Consider the following 23,825-nt stretch of genomic DNA (forward strand, 5'->3'; position numbering starts at 1 on the left):
TGTAAAATCCAATTTCTTCCATAAAGCCCGCAGAATGCAGATCTATTTTCTCTGTATTGTATAGGACTGGAGCTTTGGTTTTTGTTATGCAAAAGACTGTCGGTCTCAGAGTAATTGACCAAAAATGAACATAAACACGTTTAGCATCTCCAGGCCTACAAGCCACTTAAAAGGCGCTGAGTGCATTCATCTACTCCACGCTGGCCTACTCTACACGCAAGCACGGGCGGACACACACACACACACACACACACACTGAAACAGTCCTGACTGATTCTTGGATGTATTTTGTCAATCTTGGCTATGAATATCCTATTTGGCCATTGAATGCAATCTGTTTGGCTGTTTGTTGTAGATCAGAGAAATAGGTTAATATATCGCTCTGACAGACATGTACATTCTTAATCCATTCCTTACTTCGATTTTCGTGTATTTTGGGTTATATGTTGTGAAACTGTTAGATACTACTGCACTGTCGGAGCTAGAAGCACAAGCATTTCGCTTCACCCGCAATAACATCTGCTAAACACATGTATGTGACCAATACATTTGATTTGATTTCGATAAACTTTGAATAATAGCCTGGCCATTTATTTCCTTAAATCACTGAACACAACAGGCAGTTGTGACAGGCTTCTATTTGTGCCAGGCTTCTATTTACTTAATGCACAGAGCTTTTGCTCATTTGCATATTTTTTTTTTTAATTACAGCATTCACTTCCATCATTTTAATCAATTTCTTACATTTCCTGCACTGTGTCATCATTTACACACTATAGCTGGTCACCATTGGCGACGACAGATTTGCATACGAATATTCTAAAATCTGCATAAATCAATATGCGCATTTTCCCACCAGAGACTTGTTTCCATCAAACGGACTTTTTGTGGATAAAGTCTGCGCGTGATGACATAGTGCACATAAACATGACTTTTACCATTAAATTCTCATGTACTGAATGAAAAAAAAACAAAAACGTTTCAAATGGGTTTCCATCGCATTTTTTAAATCTATTGATGGTTTTGTCACAAAAACTGTTGGGTTATATAACGAATGTACCTACAGCCTTGGCACAGATGCTCTACAGTGCGGGTAGCCTACCTACGTTATGAGATTATTATGGATAAGAGAAATATTATTTTGTTTTAGTTAAATGGCAGCCAAACATCCATCATCATATCACCAGAATAAGACCCTCGATATTTATTGGAAAGGAACATCAAGCTCATCACCTTGCGCATTCACCACCCTGTGAAGTTCATCGTCATTTATGTAGCCTAATAAACTGCTTTCCCGAGTCGTAGTGGGACGACCACACAACATATTGTTGCGTCAGTCCAATTTTACTTCCATATGATGTTTTTAACACAGGAGGTGGATGACACATTAATCGGGGAGAACGGGCTTGTGGTAATGACTGGAGTTGGATCAGTGGAATGGTATCAAATACATGAAACAAATGATTTCTCGGTGTTTGATGCCATTCCATTTGCTCCGTTCCAGTATTTTGAGCCGTTCCACCCCTCAGCAGCCTCCATTGTGTTAATTATATCAATATTTGCGCATAAAGGCATTTCCAACGCCATTTCTCGCGTAATTCATTTTACAGACACGAAAAGATCCCACCATGTCGAACGAACAAATTCTCTGTTAGCGTTTATAAAATTGTACCCGCATTTCATGTTTCCATCAGCCCAGTTATGACTTTTTTCATGTGTCAGGTAATTCATCTGCATGAAAATGTTGGATGGAAATGTGGTTTGTATCACGTTTCTTTTATTTTAGCACGCCTTGCCTGAATAATTATTCTCCTCTTTAACTGTGCATTTTCAGCAGTTCTTACTTTCGCCACTAGAGGGGGGTGAACCAATTTCTTTGCGTCTGTACTCCCAAAGTTGTTGACGGTTTTTTGTTGTTGCTTGCCAGTTAACTAGCAGTTGTCAGCTGTTAGCGGCCAATGGATAGCAGTTTCCTACTGGAGATAAAAACGGATGATTGCCATCATTTTTCGAGTCATTACTGAATTATTTAATGTAACAAATCAAACATTAAACCTTGTAAACAAGTCATGGCAATTCATGGTAACCTCGTAAATAATTCATTTACACCGGGTGTTTATTTGAAACAGGTGTTTATTTCCTGAAATGTGTGCAGTTGACCAGCTATTAAAAGGGACAGGGGGTTATTTGAGACTCAGCATTTAATTTAAGTTTTATGGTAACGCTGAAAAGGAAATCCTCCACTGACTCATAGCAGACTAAGCTTGTTACTTTACATAAAGAGGATTTCTGCTGATTCACCCTACTCACTCTGGAAAGCCTACTAGTTGAATGATTTGAGTGTGAGAGACAATATTAAGCACAGGGAAAATAATAGTAGCAGACTGATGCTGTCTGAAACCTTATTCACTATATAGTGCACTACTTTTGACCAGGACGCTATGGGTAGTAAACTACTTTTGACCAGGGCATTATGGGTAGTAAACTACTTTTGACTAGGGCACTCTGGGTAATGCACTACTTTTGACCAGGGCATTATGGGTAGTAACTACTTTTGACCAGGGCATTATGGGTAGTAAACTACTTTTGACCAGGGCGCTATAGGTAGTAAACTACTTTTGACCAGGGCACTATGTGTAGTAAACTACCTTTGACCAGGGCACTATGGGTAGTAAACTACTTTTGACCAGGGCACTCTGGGTAATGCACTTCTTTTGACCAGGGCATTATGGGTAGTAAACTACCTTTGACCAGGGCATTATGGGTAGTAAACTACCTTTGACCAGGGCACTATGGGTAGTAAACTACCTTTGACCAGGGCATTATGGGTAGTAAACTACCTTTGACCAGGGCATTCTGGGTAGTAAAGTACCTTTGACCAGGGCACTATGGGTAGTAAACTACCTTTGACCAGGGCACTCTGGGTAGGAAACTACTTTTGACCAGGGCATTATGGGTAGTAAACTACCTTTGACCAGGGCATTATGGGTAGTAAACTACCTTTGACCAGGGCATTCTGGGTAGTAAAGTACCTTTGACCAGGGCACTATGGGTAGTAAAGTACCTTTGACCAGGGCACTCTGGGTAGGAAACTACTTTTGACCAGGGCATTATGGGTAGTAAACTACCTTTGACCAGGGCATTATGGGTAGTAAACTACTTTTGACCAGGGCACTCTGCAGGAAATAAGGTGCATTTTGGACGCAGGCTAGATCTGGGAACATTTCATGGAACTGAAAGCATTACATGGAACATGGTTAATATATCCAACATCACAACAGATCATGACAAACGTATTGATGATAAACATTGTGCGTAAACATACACACAATACATACTGTATAGCCTACTGGTATACGTGTTTGATTCTTAGAAATGTAACATTTAACGTTCGTTTTGAATGAATCATCCTCAAGACAAGCGTTTGGAACCATAAACTCAGTTCTCTGAAACCAAATTAGACACCGTGTCGTCATGTGTGGCTTCACGTGTCATCACATATCCGTATAACAGCTCATTAAAAACACATGAATTAATCTTTCACTCGATCGTCTGATTAAAAAGAAAAACATGCTGCCATTTTGTGATTTATAAATATGATACACCGCTTCAGAGGCCAAAATCCAAAATGGATTCAGAACAGTCTAGCTCATTTGAAGTTTGATGTCACTTCAGTTGTTGTTTGTCTCTTCTTGACATGCCAAGTCGTCAGTACTTCATGTTCATACTTGAGTAAAAGTAAAGATAACTTAAAAGAAAATGATTCAAGTAAAAGTGAAAGTCACCCAGTAAAATATTACTTGAGTAAAAGTATTTGGTTTTAAATGTACTTAAGTATCAAAAGTATAAATCATTTAAAATTCCTTATATTAAGCAAACCAGAGAACACAATGTTCTAGTTTTTCTCATTGACAGACAGCCAGGGGCACAATTCAACACTCGGACATCATTTACGAACGAAGCATTTGTGTTTAATGAGTCCACCAGATCAGAGGCAGTAGGGATGACCAGGGATGTTCTCTGTTTAGTGAGTCCACCAGATCAGAGGCAGTAGGGATGACCAGGGATGTTCTCTGTTTAGTGAGTCCTCCAGATCAAAGGCAGTAGGGATGACCATGGATGTTCTCTGTTTAGTGAGTCCTCCAGATCAGAGGCAGTAGGGATGACCAGGGATGTTCTCTTGATAAGTGTGTGAATTATACCATTTTCCTGTCCTGCTAAGCATTCAAAATGTAAAGAGTACTTTTTGGTGTCAGGGAAAATGTAAGGAATAAAAAGTACATTATTATCTTTAGCAATGTAGTGAAGTAAAAGTAAAAGTTGTCCAAAATATAAATAGTAAAATAAAGTACAGACACCCCCAAAAATTACTTGCGTAGTACTTTCAAGTATTTTTACTTAAGTACTTTACACCACTGCAGGTCGTTTGGGGGATACCCTGCCTATTACAGAACAAACCACTACTGGGATCTTAATCTTATTCATTATGATTTTAAAGGGAAAACTGATCCCAGATCATCACTCATGCACTGAGTCACTGTGTGAATATGAACCCTGTTCAGAGTACCACAGTCTGATGGCAGTGTCTTTCAAAAGGATTCCTAACATCCCTGCAGTCTACAGCTACAGGGATTACACTTCACAGATCTATAACTCTGTCAGAAGTGTTTATCTGTGACGTGTTAGATCATCTAAAATCATCAATCTCTGACTGGTTCGAGTGTCTGATTGTTTGCCAAAAGGGATGTTTTTTTTTGTTGTAGACCCCCCTTTACAGCATGTAGGTCAGTTAGCAGGGCCATTGTTTGTAGTGGTTAGCGGTATTAGAATGCTATGTTAAAGAAGATTATTTTGTAGCAGTTAGCGGTATTTGCATGCTAATGTTAAAGAAGATTATTTTGTAGCAGTTTGCGGTGTTAGCATACTATGTTAAAGAAGATTGTTTTGTAGCGGTTAGCGGTATTAGCATACTACTGTAAAACACAAAGTTGTTTTAGTGGTTAGCATGCTCATGTAAAGCACATTGCTTGTTAGCAGTTAGCAAGCTATTTTAAAGCACATTGTTTATTAGCAGTAAGCGCCAGTTAGCTTGCTATAGTCAAACGCACAGTTGTTTAGTGGTTAGCATGCTACTGTAAAGCTTGGTGCATGCTAGTATAAAACTACTGTAAAACAACACATTTCACTGCACCTATATCCATTGTTTGTGACAATACATCTGTTTTTTTAGCAGCACTCTGGAGATTGGGGATTATTCCTGTTATACCCTCATTGTCTGTAGCATTATCACAGGCTGTTGGTAGCATTATCACAGGCTGCTGGTAACATTATCCCAGGCTGCTGCTAGCATTATCCCAGGCTGGTGATAGCATTATCACATGATGATGGTAACATTATCACAGGCTGATGCTAACATTATCACATGCTGTTGGTAGCGTTATCCCAGACTGGTGCTGGAATTGTCACAGGCTGTTGGTAGCATTATCACATGCTGTTGGTAGCGTTATCCCAGACTGGTGCTGGAATTGTCACAGGCTGTTGGTAGCATTATCCCAGACTGGTGATAGCATTATCACAGGCTGTTGGTAACATTCTCCCAGGCTGGTGTTAACATTATCACAGGCTGTTAGTAGCATTATCACAGGCTGGTGCTAGCATTATCACAGACTGCTGGTAACATTATCACAGTATGTTAGCATTATCACCGGTTGTTGTAAGCATTATCACATGCTGTTGGTAGCGTTATCACAGTCTGGTGCTAGCATTATCACAGACTGCTGGTAACATTATCACAGTCTGGTGCTAGCATTATCCCTGGCTGCTGCTAGCATTATCGAACGCTAGGCTTGTGGACATTTTTCAGAATCTGAATGAGACAATCATTGTGTACTGTACAATAGAGCTGACCTCGTCTCTCAGAGCGTTCCCATTGAAAGTCAGTCCACTCTTAGTGTGGACAAACTAATAGAGGTAATTAAATGAAACCACACATTGTGGTATAACCTCTCAGCATATATATGACCTTTTTGACCTCAGTACAGGGATGTGAGGAGATAACAGCATGTTCATTGTTGATTTCTGTAGATTATTTTTCACTAATTTAATAAAAAAGAGATCCACTGAGATGTGAGAAGATAACAGTATGTTCATTACTATCTTCTAGAGTTACATCACATGTACAGTGGAAGTCAAAGGAACGCGGCTAGCCAAGCCTGTGCTGTCCCTGGGTCTGATGTATCTGGCTTTCCTCACGGGACTCAACAGAGTGGCTGAGTACCGGAACCACTGGTCTGACGTCATCGCTGGATTCATCATAGGAGTGGCCATTGCCACTTTCCTGGTAAGAACCTGTCCTGCAGCAGCATCACAATCCTCACAATGTGTACGGCGTACATATTTGGACAGCCTCGTTCACCAACTCCTTGTGATTCTGACGCTGTCATAATTTGGACACCGTACCACTTTTGTTGTAGAACCTGGATCAGCATCACTATGGGTTGTGTCCGAAATAGCAGCCTATTCCCTGGTGGTGGTCCACCAGGGGGGTCCCTCAAGGCTTGGTCCTAGGGCCACTGTGGTCTTGTATCTACATGCTGCCACTGGGAAACATAATGAGGAAAAACGGACTGAGCTTTAACTTCAAATGCTGTTGACACTCAACTGTATGTCACTCACAAACACTGACAATGGCACTGCACTCCTGGTCAGCTGCCTGCAGGACATCCTATGCAGTTTCCTGCAGTTAAACTGCAAACGACACAGGTTGCACTGATTGGCACTGCACCATCAGTAACAACAACAGCAGTGGCAGCCTTAATATTGATGGTGTCAAGGTCCTTCCCTTCCAGGGAGGTTCAGCAGCTAGAGACTCAATACTGATGGTGTCAAGGTCCATCCCCTCCAGGGAGGTTCAGCAGCTAGAGACTCAATACTGATGGTGTCAAGGTCCATCCCCTCCAGGGAGGTTCAGCAGCTAGAGACTCAATACTGATGGTGTCAAGGTCCATCCCCTCCAGGGAGGTTCAGCAGCTAGAGACTCAATACTGATGGTGTCAAGGTCCATCCCCTCCAGGGAGGTTCAGCAGCTAGAGACTCAATACTGATGGTGTCAAGGTCCATCCCCTCCAGGGAGGTTCAGCAGCTAGAGACTCAATACTGATGGTGTCAAGGTCCTTCCCCTCCAGGGAGGTTCAGCAGCTAGAGACTCAATACTGATGGTGTCAAGGTCCATCCCCTCCAGGGAGGTTCTCAACATGGGTAGGATATTTGACAGTCAACTCTCGTTTGAGACCCACATCAAAAGTGTGATCAAAGTTGTATTTTTCCATCTATGGAACATTGCCAGGTTACAGCCTATGCTGTCACAGCCTGCAGCTGAGCGACTCATCCTCGCCTTTATACCATGCCGTCTGGACTATTGTAATGCCTTGTTAGTTGACACATCTGACAAGTGCCTAAGAAGGCTACAATATGTCCAGAACTGTGCTGCACTTGTCCTCAACCACACCTCCCCCTGTGAGAACATCCCTCCAGTGCTGTTCAACCTCCACTGGCTCCCCATATGCTCACACATTGACTTTAAAATCCTGGTTCACACCTACCAAGCTGTCCACCACCCTGGACCCAAGTACCTGTCTGACCTCATCCTACCCTCCTGCCCCACACAGCCGTCACTCCTCCAGATCCATCTCCCTTCAGCAGCTCCATAGCAGACCACCCATATTGTAGCTTTAGGCACACATCATCGTATATAGGGGAAACTTCTACTGTCACTCAACATCGTAACTCTTCATCCTAGTGCTCCTGTTCCACTCTGGAGGTGACTGGGCCAGGGGTGTGGTTCTGGCTTTGTAGTCCAATGGATGTTCATGAGGTTCGCTGGTCCCAGATGTCTGAACCAGCCATCGACCTGTCCATATCTGTACTGTACACAGAACGGGATAAACATAATGGGGATGTTAGCAGCCACCCCGTTCCCCCTCAGTGGAACTCTATAAGATCCAAGATCCTCTGTCTTTCTCTCATCTGTCTCTCTCTCCTCTGTCTCTCTCTCTCTCTCTCTCTGTCACTCTCTCCTCTTTTCTGTCACTCTCTCTCTCCTCTGTCTGTCTCTCTCTTCTCTCTCTCTCCTCTTTTCTGTCTCTCTCTCCTCTGTCTCTCTCTCCTCTGTCTTTCTCTCATCTGTCTCTCCCTCCTCTCTCTCTCTCTCTCTCTCTCTCTCTCTCTCCTCTGTCTCTCTCTCTCTCCTCTGTCTCTCTCTCTCTCTCCTCTCTCTCTGTCTCTCTCTCTCTCTCCTCTGTCTCTGTCTCTCTCTCCTCTGTCTCTGTCTCTTTCTCCTCTTGCTCTCTCTCTCTCTCCTCTTGCTCTCTCTCTCTCTCCTCTGTCTCTCTCTCTCCTCTGTCTCTCTCTCCTGTCTCTCTCTCTCGCTCCTCTGTCTGTCTCTCTCCTCTCTCTCTCTGTCTGTCTCTCTCTTCTCTCTCTCTCCTCTGTCTGTCTCTCTCTTCTCTCTCTCTCCTCTTTTCTGTCTCTCTCTCCTCTGTCTCTCTCTCTCTCCTCTGTCTTTCTCTCTCCTGTCTCTCTGTCTCTGTCTCTCTCTCTCTCTCTCTCTCTGTCTCTCTGTCTCTCACTCTGTCACTCTCTCCTCTTTTCTGTCTTCTCTCTCTAGCACATGGGAGCTGAGATGAATAGGGTAGTGGGCTGGGCTAGGCTAGGCTAGGAGAGTAGGATGTTCACTCTAAAGAGACAGCACCATTAAAGCTGAACCCACCAAACTGTTGAGTGCTATTAGTGGTTACTGCTGAAATGAACCATCTTTCATAATGGATTCTAATGGATTCTAACTTTGTGCGAGCTAAAAACATGGCTGGTGGCACTTTAAATCAGACGACAATGTTATAGTAATAACTGGAACATGATGGGAGAACCCTGATGTAGAGCGTCATTGCTGCCTCTCAGTATTGCATTGAAGTGAAAGAAGTTTAGATCAATTAAACTCTAGTCGTTTAATGTGCCATGATGCTACTACTAACCCGTTCCAAGGTTGGTGCTCAAGCATATGATTGAGCACCAGATGTTACTTTAACGAGATGTCTGTGATTCACATTGATTGATGATTTGATTGACTATATGTAACAGTATAGCTTCCGTCACTCTCCTCGCCCCAACCTGAGCTTGAACCAGGGACCCTCTGCACACATCAACAACTGACACCCCACGAAGCATCGTTACCCATCGCGCCACAAAAGCCGCGGCCCTCGCAGAGCAAGGGGAACAACTACTTCAGGTCTCAGAGCGAGTGACGTCACCCGATTGAAACGCTATTAGCGCGCACCACCGCTAACTAACTAGCCTATTCACATCGGTTACACCACCGCTAACTAGCTAGCCATTTCACATCGGTTACACCACCGCTAACTAGCTAGCCTATTCACATCGGTTACACCACCGCTAACTAGCTAGCCTATTCACATCGGTTACACCACCGCTAACTAGCTAGCCATTTCACATCGGTTACACCACCGCTAACTAGCTAGCCATTTCACATCGGTTACACCACCGCTAACTAGCTAGCCATTTCACATCGGTTACACCACCGCTAACTAGCTAGCCATTTCACATCGGTTACACCACCGCTAACTAGCTAGCCATTTCACATCGGTTACACCACCGCTAACTAGCTAGCCATTTCACATCGGTTACAACACCGCTAACTAGCTAGCCTATTCACATCGGTTACACCACCGCTAACTAGCTAGCCATTTCACATCGGTTACACCACCGCTAACTAGCTAGCCTATTCACATCGGTTACATCACCGCTAACTAGCTAGCCATTTCACATCGGTTACACCACCGCTAACTAGCTAGCCATTTCACATCGCTTACACCACCGCTAACTAGCTAGCCATTTCACATCGGTTACACCACCGCTAACTAGCTAGCCATTTCACATCAGTTACACCACCGCTAACTAACTAGCCTATTCACATCGGTTACACCACCGCTAACTAACTAGCCATTTCACATCGGTTACACCACCGCTAACTAGCTAGCCATTTCACATCGGTTACACCACCGCTAACTAGCTAGCCATTTCACATCGGTTACACCACCGCTAACTAGCTAGCCATTTCACATCGGTTACACCACCGCTAACTAACTAGCCATTTCACATCGGTTACACCACCGCTAACTAGCTAGCCATTTCACATTGGTTACACCCCCGCTAACTAACTAGCCATTTCACATCGGTTACACCACCGCTAACTAACTAGCCATTTCACATCGGTTACACCACCGCTAACTAGCTAGCCATTTCACATCGGTTACACCACCGCTAACTAACTAGCCATTTCACATCGGTTACACCACCGCTAACTAGCTAGCCATTTCACATCGGTTACACCACCGCTAACTAACTAGCCTATTCACAGTGGTTACACCACCGCTAACTAGCTAGCCATTTCACATCGGTTACACCACCGCTAACTAACTAGCCATTTCACATCGGTTACACCACCGCTAACTAGCTAGCCATTTCACATCGGTTACACCACCGCTAACTAGCTAGCCATTTCACATCGGTTACACCACCGCTAACTAGCTAGCCATTTCACATCGGTTACACCACCGCTAACTAGCTAGCCTATTCACATCGGTTACACCACCGCTAACTAGCTAGCCATTTCACATCGGTTACACCACCGCTAACTAGCTAGCCATTTCACATCGGTTACACCACCGCTAACTAGCTAGCCTATTCACATCGGTTACACCACCGCTAACTAGCTAGCCTATTCACATCGGTTACACCACCGCTAACTAGCTAGCCATTTCACATCGGTTACACCACCGCTAACTAACTAGCCTATTCACATCGGTTACACCACCGCTAACTAGCTAGCCATTTCACATCGGTTACACCACCGCTAACTAACTAGCCTATTCACATCGGTTACACCACCGCTAACTAGCTAGCCATTTCACATCGGTTACACCACCGCTAACTAGCTAGCCATTTCACATCGGTTACACCACCGCTAACTAGCTAGCCATTTCACATCGGTTACACCACCGCTAACTAACTAGCCATTTCACATCGGTTACACCACCGCTAACTAGCTAGCCATTTCACATCGGTTACACCACCGCTAACTAGCTAGCCATTTCACATCGGTTACACCACCGCTAACTAGCTAGCCATTTCACATCGGTTACACCACCGCTAACTAGCTAGCCATTTCACATCGGTTACACCACCGCTAACTAGCTAGCCATTTCACATCGGTTACACCACCGCTAACTAGCTAGCCATTTCACATCGGTTACACCACCGCTAACTAGCTAGCCATTTCACATCGGTTACACCACCGCTAACTAACTAGCCATTTCACATCGGTTACACCACCGCTAACTAACTAGCCATTTCACATCGGTTACACCACCGCTAACTAGCTAGCCATTTCACATAGTCATTTCTATGTTTGATGCCGGTTCGTGTCATGACGGATCAAACAGAGAATCTAGGGCAGGCCAGCTTCTCCACTGAGTGTATAAAACATTAGGGACACCTTCCTAATATTGAGTTGCACGCCCTTTTATCCTCAGAACAGCCTCAATTCATTGGGGCATGGACTCTGCAAAGTGTCGAAAGCGTTGTACAGGGATGCTTTCCAATGTTGACTCCAATGCTTCCCACAATGTCAGGTTGGGAAACTGTTGAGTGTAAAAAAAAATAAAAACAGCAGCGTTGCAGTTCTTGACACACTCAAACCGGTGCACCTAGTACCATACCACATTCCAAGGCACTTTAAATATTGTGTCTTTCCCATTCACCCTCTGTCTGAATAGCACACATACACAATCCATGTCTCGATTGTCTCAAGGCTTAAAAATCCTTCTTTAACCTGTCTCCTCCCTTTCATCTACACTGATTGAAGTGGATTCACCTGGTCAGTCTGTTACGGAAAAAGCAGGTGTCCTTAATGTTTTGTACACTCAGTGTATAAGGTTATGTTATACAAAGTTTGGATATATAAGGTTTTACTTAAGCCCTGTTTCCATTTGCACTTGGTGGGCTGTCCTTGGTGGGCTAGCTCAATTAGAATTTCCACTGCCTCCAGAAATGATGTTATGTTGCGAGGTAGCCATTATGTGACTGCAGCTGGCTTCGCTAATGTTGCTCGCTAGCTAGCAAAATGTTGAAGAATGTAATTCACCCTCACCATGCTGTAACTAACGTTACCCCATACTCCTGCCAGTGTAACAGTGTAGGTTCCGTCCCTCTCTTCGCCCCAACCTGGGCTTGAACCAGGGACCCTTGCTCACATCAACAACTGACACCCACGAAGCATCGTTACCCATCGCGCCACAAAAGCCGCGGCCCTTGCAAAGCAAGGGGAAACCCTACTTCAAGTCTCAGAGCGAGTGACGTCACTGATTGAAATGCTATTAGCGCGCACCACCGCTAACTAACAAGCCATTTCACATCGGTTACACTAGCCAGACTTAGAGCCATGTATTTAGCTTGCTGACTTTAGTTAACTAGCTAAACGGTTAGCATCATCACTAGCATAAAAGGCTAGCTAGCTAGATTCCCACTTTACTTGCCATGGCATTGGCTATTAGGTAGCTAGCTAACCAATCAAAGCAGACGACAGGTTTGATATGATGTAGCTAACTAGCTTTCAATACGTCTTGGCCAGCTAAAGTCCGGCTAGCTCACGTTAGCTAGCTAGCTTATTTAAACTCTGATTTGCTATTTAACATCAGGATCTAGCTATGGTGGTAATTTGTGTCATGTCTGACTACTGCAGAACTGCTTGTCCATGTTCTAGCTAACATCAACAAGCCCAAACAAGCTAGCTAAATGAGGTATCAGCATTCAGCAGTGATCAGCTTGGTGGTTGCATAGTAACGGTGTCACAAGCCAGAATTCTAATTGAGCTGACACCAGTTGTGAAACTGGTCTGCGCTGGTACGGGTTTCCCTCGAACCAGATTTAATTTGAGAATTCCATTCTAGTCTGCTCTATTTTGGCCCTAATTTTAAGTGCCAGTGGAAACGGAGCTTTAGTGTCTGGAAGTAAGTCACCTAATTAAAGTCTTCCTTAAGCACATGTGTCTAAACAAGAGGAACCACTGCACTACACCGCTATGACATCACTGTGTCACAGCCTACCGTCCTCCACTACACCGCTATGACATCACTGTGTCACAGCCTACCGTCCTCCACTACACCGCGATGACATCACTGTGTCACAGCCTACCGTCCTCCACTACACCGCGATGACATCACTGTGTCACAGCCTACCGTCCTCCACTACACCGCGATGACATCACTGTGTCACAGCCTACAGTCCTCCACTACACCGCGATGACATCACTGTGTCACAGCCTACGGTCCTCTATGTTGCTATAACTAAGTAACATACAATACTGTAACAACCCTAGCTTTTTGGGAGTGCCGGAGTTAGCTCATTTGGGGCTGTGGTTAGCCATCTTGCCCTGTAGCTCGGTGTTCCAAGATAATGTACGTGTGTACTTTTCTTTGTTTGCTGAAATCCATACTTTTTCTATAAACGTTAATCAAACAGAGCAACAGCAATGAGAAAACAATCTGTGGTTGTATTTGATTAACGTTTATTGAAAAAGTATGGATTTCAGCAAACAAAGAAAGGCACTAGAGAGAACAAACACAGATACAAAGTGTGAGTTTTACAATTGACATTTTGTGAAGTATTGACCTTGGGCGGATCGATGTAGTCATGGCTAGATAGTCATGGCTAGAATCCACAAATCCTGGTCTGGGCTCAACGTCGTTGGTGAAATTCATCATACATTTCCTACACAGATGGAGTGGAGTTTTAGTCCTATAATCCTCCATGGACATGGTAAAGTTACATTTGTACCTGTTGTAGCTAGCTAGCTAACGTTTTGACATTTTTTATATCTGTTTAGTTAATGACAGTAAATGAGAGAGAGAGGGAGATTAGTGAATACAGGAAACAGTGTGTGTGTGAGATGTTGTAAGCTAGCCAAATTTATTTTTAAAACTTGCACCCCATAATATGGATGTAAAGTCTTTCTTGAATCATCAGTGACCCTTGTATTTTTGTGTATTTTTGACAATACAATACATTTTGCCTATCCATACTCCCCCTCAACACTCATTCTAATGTTACAACTCTTAACTGCCCTTTTCAATTCTTGATTCTCCTTTATTCCAGGAATCTTCTATCTTGGATGGAAGGATGGAGAAGGTACAAAGGGCAGAAGTACAGAAGTTATCCAGCCTGCTGAAAAAGAAATGGAAAATTACCTGTTTTTTTATGTCTCTCTCTCTCTCTCTCTCTCTCTCTCTCTCTCTCTCTCTCTCTCTCTCTCTCTCTCTCTTCCCCCCCTCACCATATTGCTGGGTGGCAACATACTGTAGTCAATGTACTTGCTAGGTTAAGTCTAACTCAGTAAAGACCTTAGGTAATTGGTTAATCATGATTTGTCTCTGTCTTTACAGTTCCTGAAACATGTCAATGACCTGATGCATGGCCTCTACAGCAGTGCTTGGCCACCCACTCAGTTACCAGTGACCTATTCTGCCACATCCCAGGTGAAGGAGAGAGCAGACACACCCCTCTTTAAATCCATAGTCACTGATAGACAGTTATGTGTGCAAAATTTACATTTTCTTTGTGTTTGATACTGATCTTTTGTAGGAGCTAGGTTGGTACGAGCTAGGTTGGTAAGAGCTAGGTTGGTAAGAGCTAGGTTGGTAAGAGCTAGGTTGGTAGGAGCTAGGTTGGTAGGAGCTAGGTTGGTAGGAGCTAGGTTGGTAGGGGCTAGGTTGGTAGGGGCTAGGTTGGTAGGGGCTAGGTTGGTAGGAGCTAGGTTGGTAGGGGCTAGGTTGGTAGGGGCTAGGTTGGTAGGAGCTAGGTTGGTAGGAGCTAGGTTGGTAGGAGCTAGGTTGGTAAGAGCTAGGTTGGTAGGAGCTAGGTTGGTAGGGGCTAGGTTGGTAGGGGCTAGGTTGGTAGGGGCTAGGTTGGTAGGGGCTAGGTTGGTAAGGGCTAGGTTGGTAGGGGCTAGGTTGGTAGGGGCTAGGTTGGTAGGGGCTAGGTTGGTAGGGGCTAGGTTGGTAGGGGCTAGGTTGGAGCTAGGTTGGTATGGGCTAGGTTGGAGCTAGGTTGGTAGGGGCTAGGTTGGTAAGAGCTAGGTTGGTAAGAGCTAGGTTGGTAGGAGCTAGGTTGGTAGGAGCTAGGTTGGTAGGAGCTAGGTTGGTAGGGGCTAGGTTGGTAGGGGCTAGGTTGGTAGGAGCTAGGTTGGTAGGGGCTAGGTTGGTAAGGGCTAGGTTGGTAAGGGCTAGGTTGGTAGGGGCTAGGTTGGTAGGGGCTAGGTTGGTAGGGGCTAGGTTGGTAGGGGCTAGGTTGGAGCTAGGTTGGTATGGGCTAGGTTGGAGCTAGGTTGGTAGGGGCTAGGTTGGTAAGAGCTAGGTTGGTAAGAGCTAGGTTGGTAAGAGCTAGGTTGGTAGGGGCAAGGTTGGTAGGGGCAAGGTTGGTAGGGGCAAGGTTGGTAGGGGCTAGGTTGGTAGGGGCTAGGTTGGTAGGGGCTAGGTTGGTAAGAGCTAGGTTGGTAGGAGCTAGGTTGGTAGGAGCTAGGTTGGTAGGAGCTAGGTTGGTAAGAGCTAGGTTGGTAGGAGCTAGGTTGGTAGGAGCTAGGCTAGGTTGGTAGGAGCTAGGCTAGGTTGGTAGGAGCTAGGTTGGTAGGAGCTAGGTTGGTAGGGCTAGGTTGGTAGGAGCTAGGTTGGTAGGAGCTAGGTTGGTAGGGGCTAGGTTGGTAGGGGCTAGGTTGGTAAGAGCTAGGTTGGTAAGGGCTAAGTTGGTAGGGGCTAGGTTGGTAGGGGCTAGGTTGGTAGGGGCTAGGTTGGTAGGGGCTAGGTTGGTAGGGGCAAGGTTGGTCGGGGCAAGGTTGGTCGGGGCAAGGTTGGTCGGGGCAAGGTTGGTCGGGGCAAGGTTGGTAGGGGCTAGGTTGGTAGGGGCTAGGTTGGTAGGAGCTAGGTTGGTAGGAGCTAGGTGGTAGGAGCTAGGTGGTAGGGCTAGGTTGGTAGGGGCTAGGTTGGTAGGAGCTAGGTTGGTAGGAGCTAGGTTGGTAGGAGCTAGGTTGGTAGGAGCTAGGTTGGTAGGAGCTAGGTTGGTTGGAGCTAGGTTGGTTGGAGCTAGGTTGGTTGGAGCTAGGTTGGTAGGAGCTAGGTTGGTAGGAGCTAGGTTGGTAAGAGCTAGGTTGGAGCTAGGTTGGTAGGGGCTAGGTTGGTAGGGGCTAGGTTGGTAGGAGCTAGGTTGGTAGGAGCTAGGTTGGTAGGAGCTAGGTTGGTAGGAGCTAGGTTGGTAGGGGCAAGGTTGGTAGGAGCTAGGTTGGTAGGAGCTAGGTTGGTAGGAGCTAGGTTGGTTGGAGCTAGGTTGGTTGGAGCTAGGTTGGTTGGAGCTAGGTTGGTAGGAGCTAGGTTGGTAGGAGCTAGGTTGGTTGGAGCTAGGTTGGTTGGAGCTAGGTTGGTAGGGGCTAGGTTGGTAGGGGCTAGGTTGGTTGGAGCTAGGTTGGTTGGAGCTAGGTTGGTAGGAGCTAGGTTGGTAGGAGCTAGGTTGGTAGGAGCTAGGTTGGTAGGAGCTAGGTTGGTAGGAGCTAGGTTGGTAGGGGCTAGGTTGGTAGGAGCTAGGCTAGGTTGGTAGGAGCTAGGCTAGGTTGGTAGGAGCTAGGCTAGGTTGGTAGGAGCTAGGATGGTAGGAGCTAGGTTGGTATTAGCTATGCTGATGATCATTACATGTTTTTTCTCTGCATCAGGTCTCACTGAGACTGGATTCCCCAGGAGACGTGCTATTCAGCTGCCCATGACTGCCTTATCTTAAACGCCTGCTATCTAGAACCTAAAAGGGTTAATCGGCTGTCCCCATAGGAGAACCATTTGAAAAATCCTTTTTGGTTCCATGTAGAACCCTCTTGGTTCCAGGTATAACTATTTTGGGTTCCATGTAGAACCCTTTCCACAGAGGGATCTACACTGAGTATACCAAATATTAACACAATCCTAATATTGAGTTGCACCCCCTTTGAACAGCCTGAATTTGTCGAGGCATGGACTCTACAAGGTGTCAAAAGAGTTCCACAAGGAGGTTGGCCCATGTTGACTTCAAAGCGTCCCACAGTTGTACCAAGTTGCCTGGATGTCCGTTTGGTTGTGGACCATTCTTGATACACACAGGAAACTGTTGAGTGTGAAACTCAGCAGCGCTGCAGTTCTTGACACAAACCGGTACGCCTGGCACCTACTAACATATCCCATTCATAAGCACTTAAATTCCTTTGTCTTGCCCATTAACCCTCTGAATGGCACACATACACAATCCATGTCTCAAGGCTTAGAAATCTACTCCCCTTCATCTACACTGATTGAAGTGGATTTAACAAGTGACATCAATAAGAGATCCTTACTTTCACCTGGATTCACCTTGTCAGTCTATGTCATGGAAAGAGCAGGTGTTTAGTATACTCAGTGTACTTGGAACCTAAAAGTGTTCTACCTTCAACCTAAAGTGTTCTCCCTGGAACCAAAAAGGGTTCTCCTATGGGGACAGCCGAAGAACCCTTTTAGATTCTGACTGAAGATACTTCACAAAGTGTTACTGTTCAGTCGTGTCCTGTACGTCCACATTATGCCAATCGTTAATTTATTTTCTTCTCTTTTTATTCTTACAGTAAATGTCACGAAAAGCCAGGAAACTCAGGAGGTTGATGTGTTGCGAGCCCTCTGGAAAGTCCTAAAATATGCCCCTGACAGCCTTGGTGGTTCTTCAACTAGTTCCATGGAAATGCTTTGAGTCAGCAAAGTTTCTTCAGGAATGTCCTGTTCTAGTTATCTTTTACAATCTCGAATTCATAAAATTGTAATTTGCTGATTCTCATCAATGCAGATCTGACCCCTCCCACCCTTCAAGATGGCCACTATGCTCCGGGATCTCCCCCTCTGTGTTCAGAGGTCTTTGATGAGGACCTAACCCCCCCCACTCTTCAAGATGGCCACTATGCTCCGGGATCGCCCCCTCTGTGTTCAGAGGTCATTGATGAGGATCTGACCCCCCTCCCACTCTTCAAGATGGCCACTATGCTCCGGGATTGCCCCCTCTGTGTTCAGAGGTCTTTGATAAGGTGACCCCTCCCACTCTTCAAGATGGCCACTATGCTCTTGGATCGCCCCCTCTGTGTTCAGAGGTCCTTGATGAGGTGACCCCTCCCACTCTTCAAGATGGCCACTATGCTCCGGGATCGCCCCCTCTGTGTTCAGAGGTCCTTGATGAGGATCTAACCCCCCTCCCACTCTTCAAGATGGCCACTATGCTCCGGGATCACCCCCTCTGTGTTCAGAGGTCCTTGATGAGGATCTAACCCCCCTCCCACTCTTCAAGATGGCCACTATGCTCCGGGATCGCCCCCTCTCTGTTCAGAGGTCTTTGATGAGGATCTGACCCCCCCCCACTCTTTTTAATCATTAATCAAATCAAATGATCTGCCTGTTTATGTTCTGTGTCCCAGTCTTTCTGTGTCTGTGGGTGAATTATGATATGATTACTGTATAATCAGATATGCAATAAATGGTGATGTAGATTTGTTTGTGTCGTTGCTTGATCTATTTTAAATGTAAGACTATTTTGCAGATTTAAACTTTAATTAGTTGCTATGGAAACAGAAATGTCACGAACAATGTTTTATGTATCCAATTGCTATCCTCTGTAGGTAGTACTGTACGTAGGTAATACGCTGTAGTCAGGTGGTCATTACCAGGTTAGGATGAGGTCTTAACTATGACCAGTAGGCTAAGTAATATAGGACATAATATAGAGGTCACAAATATAACCAGCTGGTCAGATAGAGGTCACAATTATAACCAGCTGGTCAGATAGAGGTCACAATTATAACCAGCTGGTCAGATAGAGGTCACAATTATGACCAGCTGGTCAGATAGAGCTCACAATTATGACCGGCTGGTCAGATAGAGGTCACAATTATAACCAGCTGGTCAGATAGAGGTCACAATTATAACCAGCTGGTCAGATAGAGGTCACAATTATAACCAGCTGGTCAGATAGAGGTCACAATTATAACCAGCTGGTCAGATAGAGGTCACAATTATGACCAGCTGGTCAGATAGAGGTCACAATTATAACCAGCTGGTCAGATAGAGGTCACAATTATGACCAGCTGGTCAGATAGAGGTCACAATTATGACCAGCTGGTCAGATAGAGGTCACAATTATGACCAGCTGGTCAGATAGAGGTCACAATTATGACCAGCTGGTCAGATAGAGGTCACAATTATTACCAGCTGGTCAGATAGAGGACACAATTATAACCAGCTGGTCGTACGGTGGTCAGAAAAAGTCATATTTGTTGTTGTAAATTGATGTATAACTCCTGTCTCTCTCTGCTGTGTGTTCTAGATGGTGTATAACTCCTGTCTCTCTCTGCTGTGTGTTCTAGATGGTGTATAACTCCTGTCTCTCTCTGCTGTGTGTTCTAGATGGTGTATAACTCCTGTCTCTCTCTGCTGTGTGTTCTAGGTGGTGTATAACTCCTGTCTCTCTCTGCTGTGTGTTCTAGGTGGTGTATAACTCCTGTCTCTCTCTGCTGTGTGTTCTAGATGGTGTATAACTCCTGTCTCTCTCTGCTGTGTGTTCTAGATGGTGTATAACTCCTGTCTCTGTCTGCTGTGTGTTCTAGATGGTGTATAACTCCTGTCTCTCTCTGCTGTGTGTTCTAGGTGGTGTATAACTCCTGTCTCTCTCTGCTGTGTGTTCTAGGTGGTGTATAACTCCTGTCTCTCTCTGCTGTGTGTTCTAGATGGTGTGGTGTGTAACCCCTGTCTCTTCATGCTGTGTGTTCTAGGTGGTGTGTGTGGTGCATAACTTCAAAGGCGAGCTGTTGTTGAGTGGTGAAGACCCCCCACAGGAGAACATGTCTAGAGTGGAGAGCCCGTTGGATAAGTACATCACATTGCAGGTATTCAACCCTATCCGATATGCTCTACTCGACCCTACACCCTACATCCTGTAGTAACACCCTACACCCTGTAGAAATACCCTACACCCTGTAGGAACACCCTACACCCTGTAGAAACACCCTACATCCTGTAGAAACACCCTATACCCTGTAGAAACACACTACATCCTGTAGAAACACCCTACACCCTGTAGAAACACCCTACACCCTGTAGAAACACCCTACACCCTGTAGAAATACCCTACACCCTGTAGAAACACCCTATACCCTGTAGAAACACACTACATCCTGTAGAAACACCCTACACCCTGTAGAAACACCCTACACCCTGTAGAAACACCCTGTCCACTACACCCTGTAGAAATACCCTACACCCTGTAGAAACACCCTGTCCACTACACCCTGTAGAAACACCCTGTCCACTACACCCTGTAGAAATACCCTACACCCTGTAGAAACACCCTACACCATGTAGAAATACCCTACACCCTGTAGAAATACCCTACACCCTGTAGAAACACCCTACACCCTGTAGAAACACCCTACTAACACCCTACACCATGTAGAAACACCCTACTAACACCCTACACCCTGTAGAAACACCCTACACTACACCCTGTAGAAATAACCTACTAACACCCTACACCCTGTAGAAACACCCTACACTACACCCTGTAGAAACACCCTACATCCTGTAGAAACACCCTACACCCTGTAGAAACACCCTACATCCTGTAGAAACACCCTACACCCTGTAGAAACACCCTACACCCTGTAGAAACACCCTACACCCTGTAGAAACACCCTGTCTACTACACCCTGTAGAAACACCCTACACCCTGTAGAAACACCCTACACCCTGTAGAAACACCCTACACCCTATAGAAACACCCTGTCCACTACACCCTGTAGAAATACACTACATCCTGTAGAAACACCCTGTCCACTACACCCTGTAGAAACACCCTACACCCTGTAGAAACACCCTACACCCTGTAGAAACACCCTACACCCTGTAGAAACACCCTGTCCACTACACCCTGTAGAAACACACTACATCCTGTAGAAACACACTACATCCTGTAGAAACACCCTACACCCTGTAGAAACACCCTACACCCTGTAGAAACACCCTGTCCACTACACCCTGTAGAAACACCCTACACCCTGTAGAAACACCCTGTCCACTACACCCTGTCCACTACACCCTGCCCACTACCCTATGTACACTATGAATATACAGTGCATTCTGAAAGTATTCAGACCTCTTGACTTTTTCCACATTTTGTTACGTTACAGATGTATTCTAAAATTGATTAAATGAAACAATGTAGTGTCATACCCAAGAAGACTCAAAGCTGTAATCGCTGCCAAAGGTGCTTCAACAAAGCACTGAGTAAAGGGTTTGAATATTTATGTAAATATGATATTTCAGTTTTCTTGTCTTAAAAAAACATTTTGCTTTGTCATTATGGAGTATCATGTGTAGATTGATGAGGGAGGGAAAAAACTAATTAATCAATTTCAGAATAAGTCTGTAACATAAGAAAATGTGGAAAAAGTCAAGGGGTCTGAATTCTTTCCAAATGTACCGTATTGTATAGGATTGCTATACTGTCACACTCTAACCAAGGTTGTTTTTAGCACATAAATAACGTTTTGAATGTGTCTTGCTGTATAAAGCAGGCAGACAGGCATCGAGGCATTCAGTTACTGTTCCATTGAATGTTAGAATGGAGTAAACAAGGGACCTAAGTGACTTTCAGAGTGGTCTGATCGCCTGGCACTGGTTCCAGTATCTCAGAAACGGCCTCCTGGGCTTTTCACACACGACAGTGTCTAAGGTTTACATAGAATGGTGAGACAAGCAAAACACACCCAGTAAGCGCCAGTCCTGTGGGAGAAAACAGTTTGTTGATGAAAGATCGAAGGAGAAAGGCAAGAATCGTGCGAGCTAACAAGCCGGCCACAAACAGACAAATAACAGTGCAGTACAACAGAGGTGTGCAGAACGACATCTCGGAATGCATAACTCATCGGTCCTTGTCACGGATTGGCTATTGCATCAGACGACCACACCTGGTTCCGCTCCTATCAGCTAAAAACAAGAAGAAATGGCTTCAGTCGGCACGCGATCACCAACACTGGACAATTGAGGAGTGGAAAAACATCACCTGGAACATGAGTGAGTTCAGTTTACCTGAGTGACCTGGTCAGTCCCCAGACTTCAACCCTATAGAGAATAAATGGATGAGAGGGAACGGGCTGTTAGCAGCATGATGTATCACCATCCAATCTGTAGCAACTGCGTGATGCCTTTCCGTCAGCATGGACCAACACCCCTGTGGAACGTTTCCGACACTGTGTAGAATGTCCCGAAAACTTTAGGCTGTTCTGGATACAATTGAGGTCAGACTGTACTAGATGGGTATACCTATTAAACTGACCAGTTAGCGTATCTTATTTATTCTGTGCATATCAGTACCGCTAAACTCCTGTCTGAGACAGACATTGAGGATGAGCCTCATTGGTCATTCAAAGAGCGCATTCTGGGGCAGAACACAAGGCAATAAATGTATCCAGCCGTTTGTGTGAGGGCTCCAAGCCTGCCTGCCAACTCTGGGCTCCGAGCCTGCCTGCCAACTCTCTGGAACAATGGCATCCTATTCTCTTTGTAGTGCACTACTTTTGACCAGGGCCAATAGGATAGTGCAGTACTTTTGACCAGGGCCCATAGGGTAGTGCACTACTTTTGACCAGGGCCAATAGGGTAGTGCAGTACTTTTGACCAGGGCCAATAGGGTAGTGCAGTACTTTTGACCAGGGCCAATAGGGTAGTGCACTACTTTTGACCAGGGCCAATAGTGTAGTGCACTACTTTAGACCAGGACCCATAGGGTCAAATAATAATAATAATTTGACCAAATATTTAGGAAGAGGTCATCATTTCATGGAATCTGTGAAGGAAGAAACCACATGGAAAAAGTGTTAACCTCTTGGGGATAGAAGATGCAGTAGGTCCAAAAAAATCTAATTAAGTCAAATTAATTTATCGTGTTAGAGGTTTCATGATGCTTCTATGTAAACCAAAGTAGATATTTTTTTTATTGTTCTATACATTAGTTAGGGTCTCTATAAGCTTCAATATGAGGTCCTAAACCTAGCATGAAAGTGCCTTCCTTGTAGATGTGCGAGGCAATATAGTCAAAATGTTTTCTAATGACAAGGTGAGCAAATTGAAGTGTTTTTTCTCAGGTATTATCGCTGGGATATGAAGTAACAACAAGGTCTGGTCTATGTTAAAAACATTTTTTAAACGTATTTCTTAGGCGTTAAACTTATGTTAAAAGATGATTCAATTTATTAAAAGACAAAAAAGTGTTTGTGATGAATTGTGTTTGGGAAATATAGATAAACATGGTTTTAAAAAGGTAGTGGTAATATTTCATTCAGTACCAAAATGTGTAGGCACCTCAACTTACCCTGTCAATATGCTTCATTTACCCCATACCAGTTTTATTGGACAAACTATGTTTTCAAAACTGTAATATTTACATTAATTCAGATTATTTCCAGGGAAACACAACATCCTGAAATATATGTATATATCTTTGTCAGAAAGAATACTATATTTCCCTTGACGGAGTGATGCTGAATGTAAAAAATGTCTCAACGTACCCCACTCTCCCCTACGAATGTAATGAATAAACTTAGCACTATATACACATCAATATTTTCTCTGAATTATATACTTTTATAGGTGAAAACCAGCCAATTGGAAGAGTGTACT

At 44.7% G+C, this 23,825-nt stretch overlaps 1 protein-coding gene across 1 annotated transcript in view; it reads left to right on the top strand.

Moving 5' to 3' along the window:
* The window catches only part of LOC115195339 (phospholipid phosphatase-related protein type 5-like), a 78,094-nt gene that overhangs the window by 47,548 nt on the left and 6,721 nt on the right, over positions 1-23,825 (top strand). The window contains exons 4-5 of the mRNA XM_029755117.1: positions 6,164-6,340; positions 19,922-20,035. Coding sequence (XP_029610977.1) covers positions 6,164-6,340; positions 19,922-20,035 — 291 coding nt within the window. The remainder of the gene's footprint in view (positions 1-6,163; positions 6,341-19,921; positions 20,036-23,825) is intronic.

This window comes from Salmo trutta, chromosome 6 (assembly GCF_901001165.1).
Source record: "Salmo trutta chromosome 6, fSalTru1.1, whole genome shotgun sequence".
In the NCBI taxonomy this organism is placed as follows: domain Eukaryota; kingdom Metazoa; phylum Chordata; class Actinopteri; order Salmoniformes; family Salmonidae; genus Salmo; species Salmo trutta.